At 43.4% G+C, this 19,701-nt stretch overlaps 2 protein-coding genes across 4 annotated transcripts in view; one reads left to right on the plus strand and one right to left on the minus strand.

The window, feature by feature from the left end:
- LOC142660055 (uncharacterized) overlaps positions 1–6,170 on the minus strand; it is a 53,146-nt gene extending 46,976 nt beyond the window's left edge. The window contains 6 exon segments of the mRNA XM_075836704.1: positions 803–1,642; positions 3,513–3,636; positions 3,714–3,902; positions 4,269–4,404; positions 5,205–5,338; positions 6,112–6,170. Coding sequence (XP_075692819.1) covers positions 803–1,642; positions 3,513–3,636; positions 3,714–3,902; positions 4,269–4,346 — 1,231 coding nt within the window. The 5' untranslated portion in view covers positions 4,347–4,404; positions 5,205–5,338; positions 6,112–6,170.
- Positions 6,171–6,345: 175 nt separating this feature from the next.
- LOC142659901 (gastrula zinc finger protein XlCGF66.1-like) lies at positions 6,346–14,695 on the plus strand. Of its 3 annotated transcripts, none has more exons than XM_075836456.1 (8): positions 6,346–6,429; positions 9,426–9,587; positions 10,167–10,306; positions 11,013–11,186; positions 11,264–11,387; positions 11,718–11,818; positions 12,056–12,158; positions 13,758–14,695. In XM_075836456.1, the coding sequence occupies exons 3-8, from the start codon at positions 10,199–10,201 to the stop codon at positions 14,624–14,626; spliced, it is 1,479 nt and encodes a 492-aa protein (XP_075692571.1). In that variant the 5' UTR covers positions 6,346–6,429; positions 9,426–9,587; positions 10,167–10,198; the 3' UTR covers positions 14,627–14,695. The 3 variants fall into 3 exon arrangements, with proteins under 3 accessions (XP_075692571.1, XP_075692573.1, XP_075692572.1); XM_075836458.1 differs by having other exon boundaries at positions 13,761–14,695; XM_075836457.1 differs by lacking the exon at positions 9,426–9,587.
- Positions 14,696–19,701: the final 5,006 nt, after the last annotated feature.

Below are 19,701 nucleotides of genomic sequence, written 5' to 3' on the forward strand. Positions count from 1 at the left end.
TTTTTTGTGCCATCATTACCTCATGCCATATTACGGTGTATTCTGCCGGCTTTACCACGACTTACCACCGTTTTTTAAATGTGGTTTTTGTCCAGACGGTAATTAGACACAGCACATGTGCTATATGGCACACTACTGGCACGTAAAAATACGCCATAATGGCCGTCTCATTGTAGCCTTTAAAGGGGTGAAAGAAGTTAATGGGTTGTCAAAGAGACACGTCAGAAGATCATCGGTGGGATTATGTACCTTGTGAACCTCCACCAATTAGTAGAATGAAGATGCCGCGATGCTCCTCTTAGCACCGCGCGCCTTTGATTTTGACTTGGAGATCTTCGGATCTCAGAGTCTACAGTCAGAATCTCCCATTTACTGCAATGGAACTGAATTCACATCTGAAGATCTGCGGGTTAGAGGACAAAGGGGCACAACGTTCGAAGGGCTCTGTAGCCACGGTCTTCTACTGATCGTGAGGGTCACTGGATGCAGATCCCACCAATAATTTAAGAGACACCCAAAAGCCTTTTCATAAACAAGTTGAGGAGAGTAATCTGCCGTCAGATACTTCTGGTAGCGTCTTATCTCCCAGCGGAACAAAGTATTGGGAATGTTGAAATCAAATATGCCGGATCCTCCTTTGCCAATATCTGCCATCAGTGAACTTTCGAACTGCCACCATACACATTGGATTGTCGGCCAATCCCACCGGGTTTGGCCAGAATTTAAAGTCTATGTCCATGTTGAGGGAGCAGGTCCTATCGCAGCCATCACTGTGGTTGCTATATAGTATGCAGATTGAAATGGCTTCTCCCTGCGTAAATTCTCTGATGTTCAATTAAATTTGATTTTTTGGAAAAACATCTCCCACATTCTGTGCAGGTATACGGCCTCTCCCCCGTGTGAACTTTTTGATGTTCCACAAGATTGGATTTCATTGAAAAACATTTCCCACATTCCAAACAAGAAAATGGTTTCTCCCCCGAGTGAATTTTCTGATGTCTAACCAGATCTGGTTTCCGGGTAAAACATTTCCCACATTCCGAACAAGAAAACGGCCGCTGCCCAGTGTGCGTTTTCTGATGCTCCACAAGATTGGATCGAATGGCAAAACTTTTCCCACATTCCGAACATGAATATGGCCTCTCCCCGGTGTGGATTCTCTGATGCTCCACAAGATGTGATTTCGAGGCAAAACATTTTCCACAATCCATACAAGAATATGGCTTCACCCCTGTATGAACCTTCTGATGTTCACCCAGATTTGATCTCCAGGTGAAACATTTTCCACATTCTAGACATGAATATGGCCGCTCCCCCGTGTGGATTCTCTGATGTTCAACAAAATTAGCCTTATTTGTGAAACATTTCCCACATACTGAACATGAAAATTTTCTCTCGTTTTTGTGACTGGTCTTAGACTTTGTTGAGAAATCGCTTCCACCTTCGGACCATGGAAATTGTGATTGATCATATGAAGGTTCTTCCAGGGTAGTGGGATCTGACGAGAGATCTCTGCCGTGGATGAGTGATGGTAGATTGGGGATAAAAGTGAATTTTTCATAACAATTTTGTGTGATATTACATTCTACTTTGCAATGTGAAGATGGGGGGAGATGGCTGCTCTCTTGGTTCAGAATGACATCTGTTGAGAAAAAAATAAATAAAAATAACTTGTTTTCTGTTTTTCTATCCCAGAACACAGTTCAATAAACCAAGTGTAAAGGATTTACCAGACACAGCTTCTGTGTCGACGCCCGTGGTTAATCAGTCTGCATCTGCTCCTAGGTTTGATAGAGTGACTCGATCTGCTACCACTTTAGTAGGCTGAAGAGTGGGAGAACCTATCACAGCCTGGCCAGACGGTTCTAGCTCCCGCCCTCGGTCTATGTATACCTTCATTTGCTTCTTGTCTTTGCCTGTGATTCTCTCTTGTTTCCTGGCTCTGCTGTTCCTGCGATTACTATTGACCTCTGCTTCATTTTGACCCTGGCTTTACTGACTACTCTCCTGCTCTGCGTTTGGTACCTCGTACACTCCTGGTTTGACTCGGCTCGTTCACTACTCTTGTTGCTCACGGTGTTGCCGTGGGCAACTGCCCCTTTTCCCTTAGCTTCTGTGTTCCCTTGTCTGTTTGTCTGTCGTGCACATATTGAGCGTAGGGACCGTCGCCCAGTTGTACGCCGTCGCCTAGGACGGGTCGTGCAAGTAGGCAGGGACTGAGTGGCGGGTAGATTAGGGCTCACCTGTCTGTCTCCCTACCCCGTCATTACACCAAGCTATTTATTAAAGAGTCTCTATCACCAATTTATAACTTCGCTATCTCCTACCTAATCTAATAGGCGCTTTGATGTAGATAACTACTGGTTTGTTTTGTTTTAAAACGTTTATTATTGTGCAAGTTATGAAAATTCGATTTATGCTAATTTTTTCTAAATGCCCAACTGGGCGTTTTTTTTCTCTTCACCAAGTGGGCGTTGTATAGAAAAGTGTATGACGCTGACCAATCAGCGTCAAAACTTCTCTTCATTCCAGCCCAACTTCATTCACAGCACAGAGTTATCTTGCGAAATCACGCTGTGACGTCACTTCCTCCCGCAGGTCATTCACCGGAGCGACGAAAGACTGAACAGACATCGACTACAGCCGCTGCAGATTCGGATAAACGTCCTGGCACTGCTGGAGTCGATGTCTGTTCAGTCTTCCGTTGCTCCGGTTAAGGACCTGCGGGAGGAAGTGACGTCACAGCGTGATTTCGCGAGATCACGCTGTGCTGTGAATGAATCTGGGCTGGAATGAAGAGAAGTGTATGACGCTGATTGGTCGGTCATACACTTTTCTGTCTTTTTTCAAAAACAAAACAGTAGTTATCTACATCAAAGCGCCTATTAGATTAGAGTAGGAGATAGGGAAGTTATAAACTGGTAACAGATCGTCTTTAAAGTACAATCATTTTTGAAGGAGTTCTCCGCCTTGAAAAATCCCTACTTTCTAAAAGGGCCCCTCGACTATAAGCTGTTTACAAAGTCCACCAGCGATCAGCTGTGATCTGTGGAGAAACCTGGAAGTGTTCAATTTCCCTGCAGCGCCACCACAGTAAAAATTAAGCATTACACAGTGTTCATTTAAATTAATGGGTTGTTTGTGTTATGCAGGACAGGTTTCCAGAGCAAGAGATACCCTTTGTAACCGCTCTCCACTGCGATCATAAGATGAGGATCCTGAACAGAGGACCTCCTCCTCTATTAACTTAGAATTCCCCCATAGGGTGTATGAAAATGTTTTTTTCTAAACTGGGCAACCCGTTTTAACAGCGGAGATAAAGGAAGTATGGGTGGGAGATTTTCTGCTGTAGCAAGGTGGAGAGGAGTGGGCCTCAACGGGAGGGACATTGTACAATTCCTTTCTCCGAAACTCAATTCAGGAGAAGTCTGGAGTACAAAAAGTTGGGCTAACAATAATATAATAATAATATGTAGAATAAAAGATTGCGGTCATTAGTGAGAATGTCTTACCCGGTGATGTGAGGGGCTGGTGGTCCTCCATCATGGCGTCCTTGTACTGATCCTTGTGTCCCTCTAAATACTCCCACTCCTCCATGGAGAAATAGACAGTGACGTCCTGGCACCTTATAGGGACCTGACAGACACAACGATACAGTCACATTATCCCTTCATGTTACCGTATCATGTCCCGGTATTCCCAGCAGCGCTCACCTCTCCAGTCAGCATCTGAATGATCTTGTTGGTGATCTCCAGGATCGTCTGCTCATGGCTTCTCCCTTGTATCGGTGAGGGAGGTGGAGGTAACACGATGGGGCTTTGGCTCTCGCTCCATTGACCTGACATATGGGGTTTGAAGTTTGGAGTCATACTCTCATCAGATTTCTTCACTATCGTGTAATCCTATGTATGTAGAGATATACTGATAAATATCATTATAAACATTCCCAGATCCCTCACATCTAGTCCTGGCTTTATTAGTAGAGATAAGAGAAAATTTAATGTGCTATCATTCCCACAATCGTTCACTTCTCACCCTGGGTTATCAGAGACAACCCCTCTCAGATTTCATCACTGCGGCTCCCGGCACACAGCAGATTTTGTTGGCCTACATTTCCCCTACAGCAGCTCTCTATTCTGGCTCATAGTGGGAGGTTCCATCTATGATGTCCATATGTCCAAATAGGACATGTGGACCAGGGTTCCCTTCATGAGACCACCCCAGAGAGAAGAGTGAGGGCTTGTGATTTTATTTCCAGGATCCCTCACCTCTCCAGTCAGCAGGTAAATGATCTCCAGGGTGAGGTTTAATATCTTCTCATTCATCTTGTTCCCGTCCTTGTCCATCCTCAATCGGGAAAAGGACAATTATCTTGTGGAGGAGACTTTAATGAGGAGGAGGAACCTGAAAAGAAACGGGATAAGTGGTTCTGAACTCCCGTGAGAATGAATGTCCCTGTTATGTTGATTAGAATGGAAATTTAGGGAGGTTGTTTGGAGTAGAAAATCCATTTTCATACACCCAGTAATAGGGCCGCTATGTGGCCTCCACTATATGAAATAGAAGGCACATGGAGGCTTCGTTCTGTTGGATTCTGCACAACAGGCACAGCCTATCCAGTGGTGACAGCGATGCCCCTCAATCACCTGGGTGTGCCACATACCCCAGATACACTTACCCTGACCTCCGCAGGTCCTCGTGGTGGCACGCCGTTACCTTTCGCGCAAACCTCGTCTAGACTTAATCATATGTATAGACTAAGCTTGGATACGCCCCTCAGGCTGAATCGGCGTAGACATTAGGAATGGCTATTTTTACAGTCCGGGTCCATGCGTCATATCAAAGTCTGGTTACCGTTCCCGTGCAATAAATTGAGTTTTCGTTTATGTGAACAGAACTCGAGCAGAATTGACATTTAACGTCAGATCAGCACTCACACCTCCCACTGGAAGGGGAAGACAGGCGGCGGCAGGAGGATGACTATGCCACACATCTCGGGACACCGCCTCTCCTTACTATGGGGGTGTTATTTATTGTTACCATGCAGTGGGGGTCAGTATAGAATCTATAATAGAGACGCTAAGCTGCATTTTAATAGACAGGTCTGACTGACGTCACCCACTACTGGCCTAAGATGGCGCCAGCCACCCGTCCACAACTGCCGTTTTCCCACTTTTCCCTGCCCCTGCCTCCTGGCTGCTCACATGACTTCCAGATGGACGCCGGCAGTAGCCACTCCTTCTGCTGTTTACTACGCTTTAGACGTGTCTGCGGCACAATGACGAGGACGCTCTTCCATGCCAGGACGAGACCGGTTGCCAAGCAGCAGGGACGCCAGCTGAGAATGGGAGAGGAAATCACTTCTACACTGCCACCAAGAAGAGAAAACATGCAGACACAAAAAGAGGAGGACACAAAGGACTAGACAAATGAGAGGAGGGGATTGGAAAGACAGGGACAGGTCACATCAGGTATTTACATAGGGTTCGCCCTCTCTCTTATAAGCAGAAATAGACGAAACAGGAGATTTTTTAAATTTATTTTACGTTGTATGAGATTAGAAAGAATAGTCTGCTTTTTTTCTAGAAACAGCGCCACTCTCACCCATAGGATGTGTCTGGTATTACAGCTCAGCCCCACGCATATAAAATAAGTTATAGCAGCTTTGTTGTCACAGAGGCAGCCAGGCTCCTCCTATAGTGGCGCCATCTACCCTTCTTTAGGGGGGCACTTTGCTCAGTAGATCTCCCCCTGTATAGCAGTATTTATAAATTGTTATACGGCGCTGTATGTTATTTATCTGAGCATTGTCTGCACACACATTGTTTGACATTATATTTTATCATTTCTTTTTTGGATACTGTACGTCACCTTCTTGGTTTAGGCGCAGTTTATCAGTATTTACTTGTACACTGAGGCGTCGAAGTCGGGTATATCTATCATAATATATTATTTGGAGGTGTGAATACAGTTGGAGCAAAATCTGAAATATATATCACAGCTTCCCCCAAGTATCATGTATAAACCACTAACTATATACACTAAATGTTATAATGTCACATACAGCAATCCCAGAACTACACAATAACAATGAATACAAGTAAAACATACACTGACTCTCCAGGAGATTCCAGACCACAGTGGATAAAGGACCTTTGATGATGTCACGATCATGTCATCATACGTGGGAGGAGTCAGTGTTTGGAGTGCCCTGTTGTTTGCCCCTGTGCATGTGACTGATCACATGATCGTGACATCATCAACGGTCCTTTAGCCCACCCCTTTTTACATGATTATCAAACCATGAGCAAAGCACAGGTAGTTACTACAGCAACAGACCACGCCCACTGTCGGTGACTCCTCCCTCATGTGACATCACTAAAGGTCCTCTATCCACTGTGCTCTATATAACATGAATTACTGATCAGGGTATGTACTGTACTGTTATATTGTGTCATTTTATATATATATGTCCCGTAGTATGTATAGTATGTAGCTATATATGATCATGTCATATGTGTGTATATATATATATATATATATATATATGCACTGTATGTATGGGGGTCAGTATTGTATACAGTATATACCTATATTATACATGTAATTTGTGTGTATTATATATTATTTATAAGAGATTACTGTATTATACATTATATAGTTATAATTTAACCTTTTGCCCTCACAGCCGGTTTTAATTTTTTTATTTTCGCTTTTTCTTCCCCTACCTTCCAAAGGCCGGAACTTCTTCCGTCAGTATAGTCGTATCGGGTCTTGTTTTTTGCGCGACGAGCTGTAGTTTTTCATGACAACATTTATTGCACCATACAATATAATGGGAAACTGGCAAAAAAATCTTTGTAGTTTTGAAATAGGAAAAAACAGCGATTCCTCCACTGTTTACTGGGTTTCGTTTTTATGGCGTTCACAGTGTGGTAAAAACGAGGTGGTAACTTTATTCTGCTGGTCAATACGATTATGGCGATACCAAATTTCTATCTTTATGTTTTACAAAGAAAAAAATTATTGTCCAAAAATTATTTTGTTTTGTGTCTCCACATTCTGAGAGTCATAACTTTTTTATTTTTCCATCGATTGAGCGGTGTGAGGGCTTATTTTTTGCAGGGGGCGAGCTGTAGTTTTTATTTTGGTACTATTTTGGGTTACATACGACTTTTTGATCACTTTTTATTTTTTGTGGAAATGAGGTGACCAAAACACAGTATTAGGCCCCATGCACACGAACGTGCTTTTGCGGCCGCAATTCCCCCGAAAATCCACGGAAGAATTGCGGCCCCATTCATTTCTATGGGCCCATGCACACGACCGTGGTTTTCACGGTCCGTGCATGGCCCAGGAGCCTGGACCGCAGAAAGAACGGGCAAGTCTTATTACGGCCCGCGATTTGCAGGCGGCTCGCGGGTGACACTCCGCTGCCGGCCGACCCGAAAATCAAGGCCGTGCACACAACTTACTCCCGTAAATACTGGCGTAAATACGGGTCCGTTGTCACCAGTATTCCACCCGTATTTACGGACCCGTTTTCTCTGCACTAATCGGCAGCCCCTTCTCTCTATCAGTGCTGGATAGAGAGAAGGGGCAGCCCTTTCGGGCAGAGTTTCCGCAGTGGAACGCAGTGATTGTAAGTAAAAGAAGTTCATACTTACCCGGCCGTTGTCTTGGTGACGCGTTCCTCTTTTGACATCCAGTCTGACCTCACTGGATGACGCGGCAGTCCATGTGACCGCTGCAGCCTGTGATTGGCTGCAGCGGTCACATGGGCTGAAACGTTATCCCAGGAGGCCGGACTGGAGGAAGAAGCAGGGAGTTCTGGGTAAGTATTAACTTTTTTTGTTACGGGTTTTTGAAGTAAATTTAGACCTCTATATTGTGAGGGCCGTGCATGGTACTCACTGTCCAGGGTGCTGAAAGAGTTACTGCCGATCAGTTCAGCCCCTTCTCTCTGTCCCGCACTGATCGTTTAACTCTTTCAGCACCCTGGACAGTGACTATCTCCTGACGTCGCCTAGCAACGCTCCCGTAATTACGGGTGAACACACGTAGCCACCCGTAATTACTGGAGCTCCATAGACTTCTATGGGCCTGCCCGTGCCGTAATTACGGCCTGAAATAGGACATGTTCTATATTATTCAGCGGCCCGGGCACCTTCCCGTAAGCAAACGGGAAGGTACCTGTGGCCAATAGAAGTCTATGGGCCCGTAATTACGTTCGTGTGCATGAGGCCTTACGGCTCTTTTTATTTTTTTCGGCATTCAACGTGTGGGTTAAATAATGACCATTGTGATATTGTGATAGTTCGGACGATTACAAACGCAGTGATACCAATTATTTTTATTTCTTTTTATACATTGCTTTGGGGGGAAAATGGGAAAAAGCTTTTTTTTAAGCTTAACATTTTTTTGGACATGAAAAAAAAACCTTTAACTGATTTTCAATTTTTTTTTATTAGCCCCCTACGGGATTTGAAACACTGATTGTTGAATCGCCTGCACGATATACTGCAACACTAATGTATTGCAGTAAATCATGATTTTTACAGGCTCCTATTATGTCCTGCCTCCGGCAATGCTTAATAGGGGCACAAAGATGGCAGACCTTGGGGTCCATATTTAGGCCCCAAGCCTGCCATGACAACCATCAGCAACCCCACGATCGCGGGGGGAGAAGAGGCGGTGGGATGCTGGAGGGTGCTGCCCCCTCTTTCTAATGGCTTAGATGCAGTGGTCGATATCGACCGCGTCATCTAAGGGCTTACATGAGCAGAACTGAGTCAACTCTGAATTTCGCCGTTACATTGAAGTGTCGGCTGAAACATCAAAAACCCGCTTAGTATAAAGCGGCCTCAGCCCGTGAGCCCGCTCCATACTTCCCCTTGTCGGCCATGACGTAACCAGATGGAAGCAGCAGACCCTGGACTTCTCTGAAGTCAATCCAAGACTAAATCACAATGTGTACCATGAAAAATTTGCGTCCCTGACCGCGGGAAACATTAAACCCTTCGAACTGACCTGGGAGCCTTGGAAAACCTATGCTTTCTCCTCCTCTTAGGTTCTCTTAATTGCTCGCTCGGCTTTGTGAGGAAAGTCGTTCAGAAACGAACACCACAGCTCTCACCCCGGCGCTTCTGCTGCTTCATTTTAGCGATCGGTGGGGGTTTCAGTGCTCTGACCCCCACCGATCAAAACTTCTGACATGTCAAAAGTTTTGTAAAAGTTTACTTACCCTTTAAGCACGTCACCTTTCAAATTTGATGGCTAAAAACTGTATCGTAGTCCCAAAAATGTTTTTTTTAATTTTATTATTCTATGTATTAGCCCTGTAGGGTACGGGTCACAAGTCTTTGACAGCTTACATTACTTAGTATATACTGGCACACGTCTTTACATGTGTAAACATTTCTTAGCCCAGATCTGCTTGAAGGGGAACCACATGATGAGTCCGGGATGCAGAAATCTGTTACTGAATAGTGTTTCCTGCAGGAGCCCGATGCTGCGCCACTAGCGGGGGTTAGGCTTCCCTCACACTCCGACATGTGGCCCCTCTGTTCCATGTTGCCGGTCTGTAGGTGAGTGTACACTATGCACTTCTATGAAGCACGATATGTCATTGTGTATGCAATGAGGTCCCGATAATCTGTCCCCCTCCATAGACCCAAAAACATCACAAATCTACTCTCTAGTGTAACCTCCAACGTACCTGCTCTGCGTCCCAACCACTGATAATGATACCACTAATCACTTCTGGGGTGGGTTACCTGATACTGCCTAGTGATTGGTTTGTTTTTTCCTGTTACCCTGTGGCAGTGTTATTTATCTGGGGTGGGTAGGTGCGTCTTGGAAGTTTTTAGGTCACAGCAGCCATTTTTCTCACTTATGGTTCTATCATTCAGTCACACGGTCAGCGAGAAGTTATTGCATAGTCTCTGCATTCCTCTTATTTTGAGCATTTATAGCAGTGTCTGTTCATACGTGAGGGGAAGGATATGAGAAGCTGTTGAGCCCCTGATGCAAAACTGGTTTTAAATAATTACACTACAGTATTTCTATATATGTTTTCCTTTATCATGTCCCGTTATTGATGTATTTCACATAGGCGGAGGGGTATTACAATCACTAATATTTATTTTAATTTTATTTTAATTTAGATTACTGCATAGTACCATTTGACGTCTGTTTAATGGTCTTTTTAATGAATGATCCACTCGGAATGGAAAATTACAAGGACAAAATGGCTGAGAGGATAATAAGTCTCAACTTGGAGATCATTTACTTGCTAACTGGAGAGGTGAGGGATTCTGGGAAGTATGTTGTATGACATCACACTTATGTCTATTAATAAGAGCATGGCATGACTGGAGAGGTGAGGGATTCTGGGAAGTATGTTATATGACATCACACATGTCTATTAATAAGACCATGACATGACTGGAGAGGTGAGGGATTCTGGGAAGTATGTTGTATGACATCACACATGTCTATTAATAAGACCATGACATGACTGGAGAGGTGAGGGATTCTGGGAAGTATGTTGTATGACATCACACATGTCTATTAATAAGACCATGACATGACTGGAGAGGTGAGGGATTCTGGGAAGTATGTTATATGACATCACACTATTAATAAGACCATGACATGACTGGAGAGGTGAGGGATTCTGGGAAGTATGTTGTATGACATCACACATGTCTATTAATAAGACCATGACATGACTGGAGAGGTGAGGGATTCTGGGAAGTATGTTATATGACATCACACTATTAATAAGACCATGACATGACTGGAGAGGTGAGGGATTCTGGGAAGTATGTTGTATGACATCACACATGTCTATTAATAAGACCATGACATGACTGGAGAGGTGAGGGATTCTGGGAAGTATGTTGTATGACATCACACATGTCTATTAATAAGACCATGGCATGACTGGAGAGGTGAGGGATTCTGGGAAGGCATATAGTTTTATTTTTCATGTCTCCCTCCACACGCAGGATTACACCATAGTGAAGAAGTCTGATAAACATGTGACAACCAGTATCCTTCCCTGTGTGTCAGGAGGATGGAGCATATCCGAGAGCACAATTATGTCACTGAGACATCCTAGAGCTCATGAGCAGAGGATCCTGGAGATCACCAATAAGATCATTCGGATGCTGACTGGAGAGGTGAGCGCTGCTGGGAATACCGCGACACAATACGGTAATATGAAGGGATAATGTGACTGTATCATTGTGTCTGTCAGGTCCCTATACGGTGTCAGGACGTCACTGTCTATTTCTCCATGGAGGAGTGGGAGTATTTAGAGGGACACAAGGATCAGTACAAGGACGCCATGATGGAGGACCACCAGCCCCTCACATCACCGGGTAAGAGGAGACCTTAACTGACTGTGGGGTCATCCTGATAGGGCACATGGACATCAGATAGGTGTCTGGCAACAATGTCTGATAGGTGCATAACCCAGAGATGAGACCCACACCTATCTCTAGAACAGGGACCATGTGTGCGACTCTCTCCACTCAATGGGAGTTACAGAAAAAGCCAAGAACGCTTATTGGAGAGGTGGGATCCGCACACATCAGACTTTTATGGCTGATAAAGTGGATGTCCCATAAATGCCTAGGATTTTGAGACAAGCAAAAGTCTTGAGGAGGGTCAACTAAATACTGATTATTTCACATTCACAATGTATTCAGCCACAGATGGATACAGAAGTCATACGCCAGAGAGTTGTCCCAGTCCTCTTCATTCTCAGGATGATCCAGGGGAAATTAACAGTGTCCTACAGGATGATCAGGTAGATGGAGCTGATGTCTCACCGATGATATATGATGTGTACAGGGGGTTCTGTGAATCTATTTCTTATACTGCGTTTATTAATTTCAACAAATATATGTATATTGTAATATATAAGGAGGATACGGGCAGGATCCTGGAGTCCACTACCTAAGAACATAAATACTTCTAACATCTAACCAAACCTTCTTCGGTTGTCTGCTGAACTGTTCATGACTTATCCCACATGTTGAACCAGGATGAAGATCTGATTAATATTAAAGATGACGTTATAGTAGAAGAAGAAGATCCGTATATGAGGGCTGATGGACAGTATGAGGATGGGGAAATTCTGAGCACAGGTAAGCAAGCGATCACCACCAAATATTGGACATGGTTATACATTCCCTGATCACCTACTCACCACGTCATGGAGCGTTCCAGAAGATAAGACGTGGGGACATCTCCATGGAGAATGGAAGCTTGAGGATAATGTTCATGGCAATGGTTTTGAGGCTCTGTTGAATGCTCTTCAGACTTATAATCATGAACTCCCGATAAAGGAGAACATTTCAGAAGAGAAGTGGAGTAAGGACTGAGTTACAGCTTTCACCACTGTAAAGTTTTGTTAAGTGAAGTCAAATACTTGGAAGAGGGTTTTAATCTGGGGCAGAGGAGGATGAAATGAAATGAAAAGCCTTTGTTGTGGGAATCACCTCTGATCTCATTGGAGATACTGAAGAACTTTAGGATCAATAGACTATAAAAGGATCTTCTCATAGTTATCTCCTTCTCTTAATCAACAGCCCAAACGTTTCTCATCAAGAGTTTATTAGTACAAAATCATATAGCTATAAAAGTTGCTTGTATACATTATGTTCCTGATTTATCCCACCACGGACGTGCGAGGGATCTCATAGTTGGCCTAAATAGTTCCATAAGATCATATTATCATGAAATGTATCGAATACTTCAGAGACCAAAACTCCAAATATTTGATAGTGAATACCTATTAGTGCCTTCTCAGCTTTTAAAAAGAGATGCTCCTCAGCTCGGCACCACTTATGGTGACAGGAAGCATCTGCCAACACATCTGTAATATATGCTTCAAAAGCATCCAGGACGACTGGGAGATCTAGGGCAACTGGGACCTCTAGGACGACTGGGACCTCTAGGACGACTGGGACCTCAAGGGCGACTGGGACCTCTAGGATGACTGGGACCTCTAGGGCGACTGGGACATCTAGGGCGACTGGGACATCTAGGGCGACTGGGACATCTAGGGCGACTGGGACCTCTAGGGCGACTGGGACATCCAGGACCACTGGCATGGTTTTTCTTCCAATACTTTGCCTCATCACTGCCTCCAGAATTTCAGGCCAACGGGTGAGTTTTCATTGGCCAGGCCTGAATGGGCAACAGAAGAACAAAGATAGCGAGGGAGAACGATCTGAAATCCCTTTAGGAACATACTGCACATCCTGTAACCCAGCAGGTTACTCAGCCAAATACAAGACCAACCCTAGAAAACGAGTGATGGTTTAGACAAGAGTCCATTGGGTTGTATCAAATACCATATCTAGTGACTAATATGATTGTACCCGCCATGGTTACACCATAGGAGACCATTCATCTCCTCCTGCCATATGAGCCCTTACAATGAGAATCCCAGAGTTTCCCTTTTTTAAAGGTGTTTGATGAGGATTTTCATATTTGCTCCACTATTTATGATAGGAAAGAGGATCTCTAATGAAGAGCAGGGACCGACACATTACGGTAGTTTTAGCTGCCCGTTAGACCACTCAGGGAACCAAACAACAGCTTAAAAAGTTGAAAATAACCCAAAAATTGTATTCGCTCCTTTGCACCTGAGATTTCTTTGGAAGGTTTACATAGGAATAAAATAAAGAATTGACTTTTGTGTTTCAGAAATAATCAAAAAAATATTTTTGTATTCTCAGCAGACAATCACTACAACTTAGACAGACATCTCCTTTTATATCCAGAGTATGAAGTAGAACTTCGAAAAACTTCTGGAGAACACTCATTTTTCCCACATTTACCCTCAGTCCTTCACAGCATAGATCTAACGTCTGACCCTGAGGAACCATCTTCTGACCAATCACAGACTCTTAAACACAATAAAATATTCCAATGTTCTGAATGTGGGAAATGTTTTAATAAGAAGTTTAATCTTACCATACATAGGAGGACCCACAAAGACAAGAGGCCTTTGTCATGTTCAGAATGTGGGAAATGTTTCACCAGGAAATCGAGTCGTGTTATCCATGAGAGGATCCACACCGGGGAGAAGCCATATTCATGTTCAGAATGTGGGAGATGTTTTGCCCAGAGATCAGTTCTTGTTGAACATCAGAAATCCCACACCGGGGAGAAGCCATTTTTATGTTCGGATTGTGGGAGATGTTTTATCCAGAAGTCGGACCTCGTTATACATGAAAGGATTCACACCGGGGAGAAGCCGTATTTCTGCTTGGAATGTGGGAAATGTTTCACGCGTAAACAACATCTTGAGAGTCATCAGAAGGTTCACACCGGGGAGAAGCCGTTCTCGTGTTCAGAATGTAGCAAATGTTTTACCCAGAAATCGGACCTTGTTAGACATCAGATGATTCACTCGGGGGAGAGGCCGTTCTCATGTTCAGAATGTGGCAAATGTTTTACCTCGAGATCCGGCCTTCTTAAACACCAGAGGATTCACACCGGGGAGAAGCCATATTCATGTCCTGATTGTGGAAAGTGCTTTACCCGGAGGTCACATCTAGTTAAACATCAGACGATCCACCCGCAGGACGCTTCTCTTACTTAACGGCCCCGACGTCAAAATGTTTTTCAATGCTTATTGAACAAATAATTTTGGATTGACACATAATAAATATATTTTACATAATTTAACAGTGTGATCAACTTGAATTCTGCCTGTGTTTCTTGATAAAAATGGCATTACATGGATGGAGCTCCTCCCCAGTGCATCTCTCTTAGAATATATGATTTATAGCGCCCCTATTATTACTTAATAGTAATCTCAAGCACTCCTCAGGCGCCTCTAGGGCATATGGATACATATATGTTTATATACGTCATACAGGGGGACCTGACCGTGAGCAGAGCGACGCTAAGTGACGGCAGCTCCCGCTCTGACTGACCCGGACTGTCCATGTAATACATCATCAGTCATTTATTTGAACAGTCAGAATGTAATACCCCTATGTAACATATCCCCTATATCTCCTATCTAATATCCATCCAATATAATTCCCTGTATACCACATATACTGCTCTATATTTCTTATATAAGACATCCCATATATATCGCCTATATTATGTGTATCCCTTATAATTCTCTTTGTTCTACTGTTAAAGGGGGCAAATGACTATCTGTATTATCTCCCTTTTCTCCGTTCCTAGTCCGTTACCTTTGTTTCTCATATAGTCCGCTTACTTTGTATTGTTCACAATGTGCACACACTCCAGTCCTTCACACACCACAGGAGTAACATACAACCCTCGCAGATACTTAAATATATAAAAATACTTTACTCATAACATAGACGTGACAAACCAATATACACTACATCAAGATACAATACATTACATAGACAACACAACCACACACAGCGGCCTCTCTTCCTACCTTCCCTGAACACTTTGCACATGTGACTAGTAATGTGTATGTATATATAATATAAATCCAGGTCCCAACCTTATATGGTCTCCTGGTACTACCACTATAACCAAAGCCACATACAGCGCCTGACCATTAGTACATGTACATATAGAGACTCATGCATAAACAGCATATATATATCTACTCATCTATAATCCACATAAGATTCCTAGAATATCTCTATGTACACATATAAAGTCTGCTGTAATATAATTATACTTATATACATACACAGAAAGCACACATATAATAGAACTTAGCTGGCTCCTGATGTTAAGTGCTGAGCGTCCAGGGCTGGCAGGAAAGAGCCCGCACCAAGAGCTTCCCATGACCTATATGTTCCTATCCCTGGGTTGAACCCACCCATTCCATTGACTCCGCCTTATGACCACCCATACACCTTCCAATGTGCATCTGTACAGTATAGGTAAATCTATTCCCAGTATACTCAGCTGTCTCTACATCCAGTTTACAATGGCTCCTTCCTGTACTGAGGTCCATTGTAATGCTAATAAGGCAGTAGATAAGAATCTATGACCAAATGGCTTCTGAGCATACTGCCACCTCAAAGGGTGAACACCACTGAATAATATCAGTATATACTATATCTATTTACCAGGTATATTTTATGTGGTCATAAAACAGAGTGTCTGGATGGGAACAATATTCTCCTGTAACATTCCCCCTGTTGTCGGTATACCGACACAATATGTTGGAAGTCTGGTCTCTTGTGTGTGGGGTGCTTACATTTCATTGCAAAAACAATTAAAGGTGAGATCTTCTGTCAACCACTGTGGAGGAGGTATAAAAAAACATCTGTGTAATTGGCACACAGCAGGAAAAACACCTAGGAAGTCCACAGTGGAAAAATAAAAATCACTACTTCTCCCTTGGATGTGAAAAGAAGATTGTCCACAAGAACATGTATCTTAGAGGCAGTCCATATGTTCTTGCAAGCACATAAGACATAGAATAAGTTTATTCATTTTGCATTTCTGGCCAATCTGTTGGTTCATCTTCTTGGGCATCATCAGTTCTGGTTGTCACCCCATCTTGGAGTCCATCAGAAATGGGTTGTTTGGGCAGATGTTAGGTCACTTTTACCGTCCAAGGCATTCATTGTTTCTTTGTGCATTTCTGTACCTGAAATTATATTAAGAGAACAGTATGCTCCTCGGAGGAGGTCTCCTCAATAGCTGCAGTTAGTACCAAACACAAGGTTCAAGACATTTCATCTCTGCATGTTGTCCATGCTTTCCTTCACCTGTCATTGTTGTCTCAGTTATCTGTCATTTACATGATTAGAATCCATCAGGAGATTTGATGCTCCCCCTGTGGACGGTATCTATAACAGACTACAACACTTGGCACCCTCAGTAGTTACAGTATGAACAGAGGCTTGGGATCATGACTCCTCTGGAGTTCCCCCTTGGACCGGCTGCGACAAAGACCTGCGTCCGACCGGGCGGTCGTTGTTCCTTCAATGCGCCTCTGTGGTACACAGTGGGGCTATCCACTCCCTCACAGAATCCCCAATAGCGAGAGCTATGCTCCACGGCCTATTGGCTGCGCCGCAGACTTTGTAGGCTTGCGCCCAAATCACACCACACGCCTCCATGGGTCCTAGTGGAAGCTATCCGCTACATTTCTTTGGACCGGTTACACAATTGATTGGCAATTGTTGGCCTGACCAACCGCCTACGTACAGGGTTTACCTTAGTAAGAGACACAGGAGAATAAGCAATAGACCTTGGAAAAAGCGTATCAAGACCCAACACCACCATCTTCAAGACCGCAGCCTGTATCACATGCAGTTCTGCTGCTAGGTGTGTTCTGCATCATACTCTTGTCTTTTAGGTACATTATGCATCTGCCTTACCATTCTTCAATGATCTGGGGGTGTTATTAACATTTTAGCACTCCCAGCATGAACTGAACAGCCCAATTCTACAAGAACTTATAGTGCTTGGAGTTCTGTGCACTACAATAGTTTGAGAACCATCAACACCACTATTGCCATTAGATACCAAGAGACAAACAAAATAATAAAAATACCTTGAATTTTAACAAGTAAAAGATTGATATTCATGAGCATACCTTTCACAGAAAACACCAAATGTGTGTGTAAAGTAAGGGTTTTCATGCTATGTTTGCCAGTATAACAAAATTGTACTACAATGAATGTGCATAAACTAGTTAGGAACTCACAAAGTTTATATGCGCATTGCCACTGCTGTTGCATCTGGCAAAATCAAGAGTCACAATGTATGTGAAAGCTGCATGGCCTTACCCCCTGGGGGGCACACCTGTGAATAGAATGGCTTCTACAGTAAAAACGCCATAAAAGCCAAGGCAACTCTAGATATCTCTTGTGTAGACAACCCCCATCCACTGGGCAAACAGGACTGTAATACATTTACATTCTGCTAAGAAAAACAATACAACAAAGAGGTTCTGTAACAGTAAACCAAATCCCTCCCCCCCCCCCCCCCTTGTTGGTGATCATGTCTTATCACCACAAACTGAGAGTTATTTAGGTTTACATGAATAATAAATTGTGGGCAATTTTCTATGGGGTATCAATGAATATTACATATTAGGGCCAGATGTTTAGGGATCCCCAACCACAAGTCTTACTGTACCAGTATCCCAATATGGGCATCTGTTGTACCAGTGTCTTGTACCAGCCCAACTTTATCTGTAGCCTGTGTGCTCAGATGTTCTCTCTGTGTCTGTGATGGAGTACCTGTCCACCTAACATAATTAGATTTCATTGTGAAACCATTATTATCTAAGCTGACATGATTCTTGTGAACTCTTCGTGGACAGAATCTCTTTATGTGCCCAAATTGTAGGCAATGGAAGCACCGGACATTCCCCCACTTCCCAAATTTGGATGCATTAGGATACACAGGTATTTGGCTAGAAGCCTTATCCTGTAGCACATGGTCATGTTGCAGTTTGCTATTAGCTGCTACCTGTCTCCTGATATTTATGGACTTTCTTTTCTTCAGCAAATCCTGCCTGGACTGCTCTATCACTAATGCTGCTTCAATGAGTGATGGCGCTTTAGCCGCGTACAAACGAATTGCGATGTCAAGATATGGAAACTTTTCCACAAACATGCGTACCATTCCTTGTGGGACTCCCATACTATGATCCTTAGTCACTTTCCTATACATAGCTTCAAACCTCCCACATAGAGACAAGGGCTCATCATGGATGGTAGGCCTGAAATTACTTAGGACTTCCGGGTTGACGTCTAAATGCCCTGTTACCAATTTCATGAGGATGGAAAGTCTGTCTTCCTCATCATGAAATAAGCCATTCCTGGGGGCAGTTTTCCCTATGACCTCATATCTTTGATGAAGATGTGTAGGTAACCATAGTTTAAACAGTTCCATGCGATATTCCTGAGGGACAGAAAATTTCTTACAATGTCCCTCAAAAATGTCACAGGAAGTGAAGGGATCTACGTTTGGATCATATCTAGGAATCAGTTTGTATATCTTCATCAGAAATTGCATCCTCTCCATGCTATGGAAAGATTGCAATTCTCCAGTACTACTGTGGCACATTTGTGAGTTGAAGGTGGCCTGAAAATTCTCCACGTCCCCCCCCAATCCACCAACTGTGTCACCAGCAATACTTGTGGCAGCATTACAAGCAGTCCCCTTTGGGTCAGACCTTGTATAGTCTGCAGTAGTCATAGGTGCAGTCTCCTCAGTCCCCCTGTTTGCACTCAAAACACAAATTTGTTTTGTGGGCAAATATTGTTGACGTGATGACTCACCTATAGTCTTTGTCAGATCACTGATAGTCTCATCCCTTTTACCTAGCTCGCTTTTCAGGTCAGCAATAGTCACATCAGTAGATGCTGCTTTTTTCTTATATTCAGTTATGTCCATATATAACTGTATAAAAACCTTGTCAACATCTGCATAATATTTCTCTCTTTCAGCTAGTTGAGACTGTAGCCTGATTATTTGGCTGTCTTTCTCTACGGTTACCTCACTGTTTTCTTTTAGTTGTGTCTCTAAACTGCAAACCTGTTTAACCCGTTCTGTACAACAATAGCAATGTAAATTTCCAGAGATAACTGTCTCTGACCTATTGTGCTGGTCAACCTCCTCCAGCTTACAAATGCTGTCCTCAAAAACGCACACCAGCTTAGCAAGCATGTGAAGGCGTTTAGAGGTTTGGTTCAACACACTACG

This window comes from Rhinoderma darwinii, chromosome 8 (assembly GCF_050947455.1).
Source record: "Rhinoderma darwinii isolate aRhiDar2 chromosome 8, aRhiDar2.hap1, whole genome shotgun sequence".
In the NCBI taxonomy this organism is placed as follows: domain Eukaryota; kingdom Metazoa; phylum Chordata; class Amphibia; order Anura; family Rhinodermatidae; genus Rhinoderma; species Rhinoderma darwinii.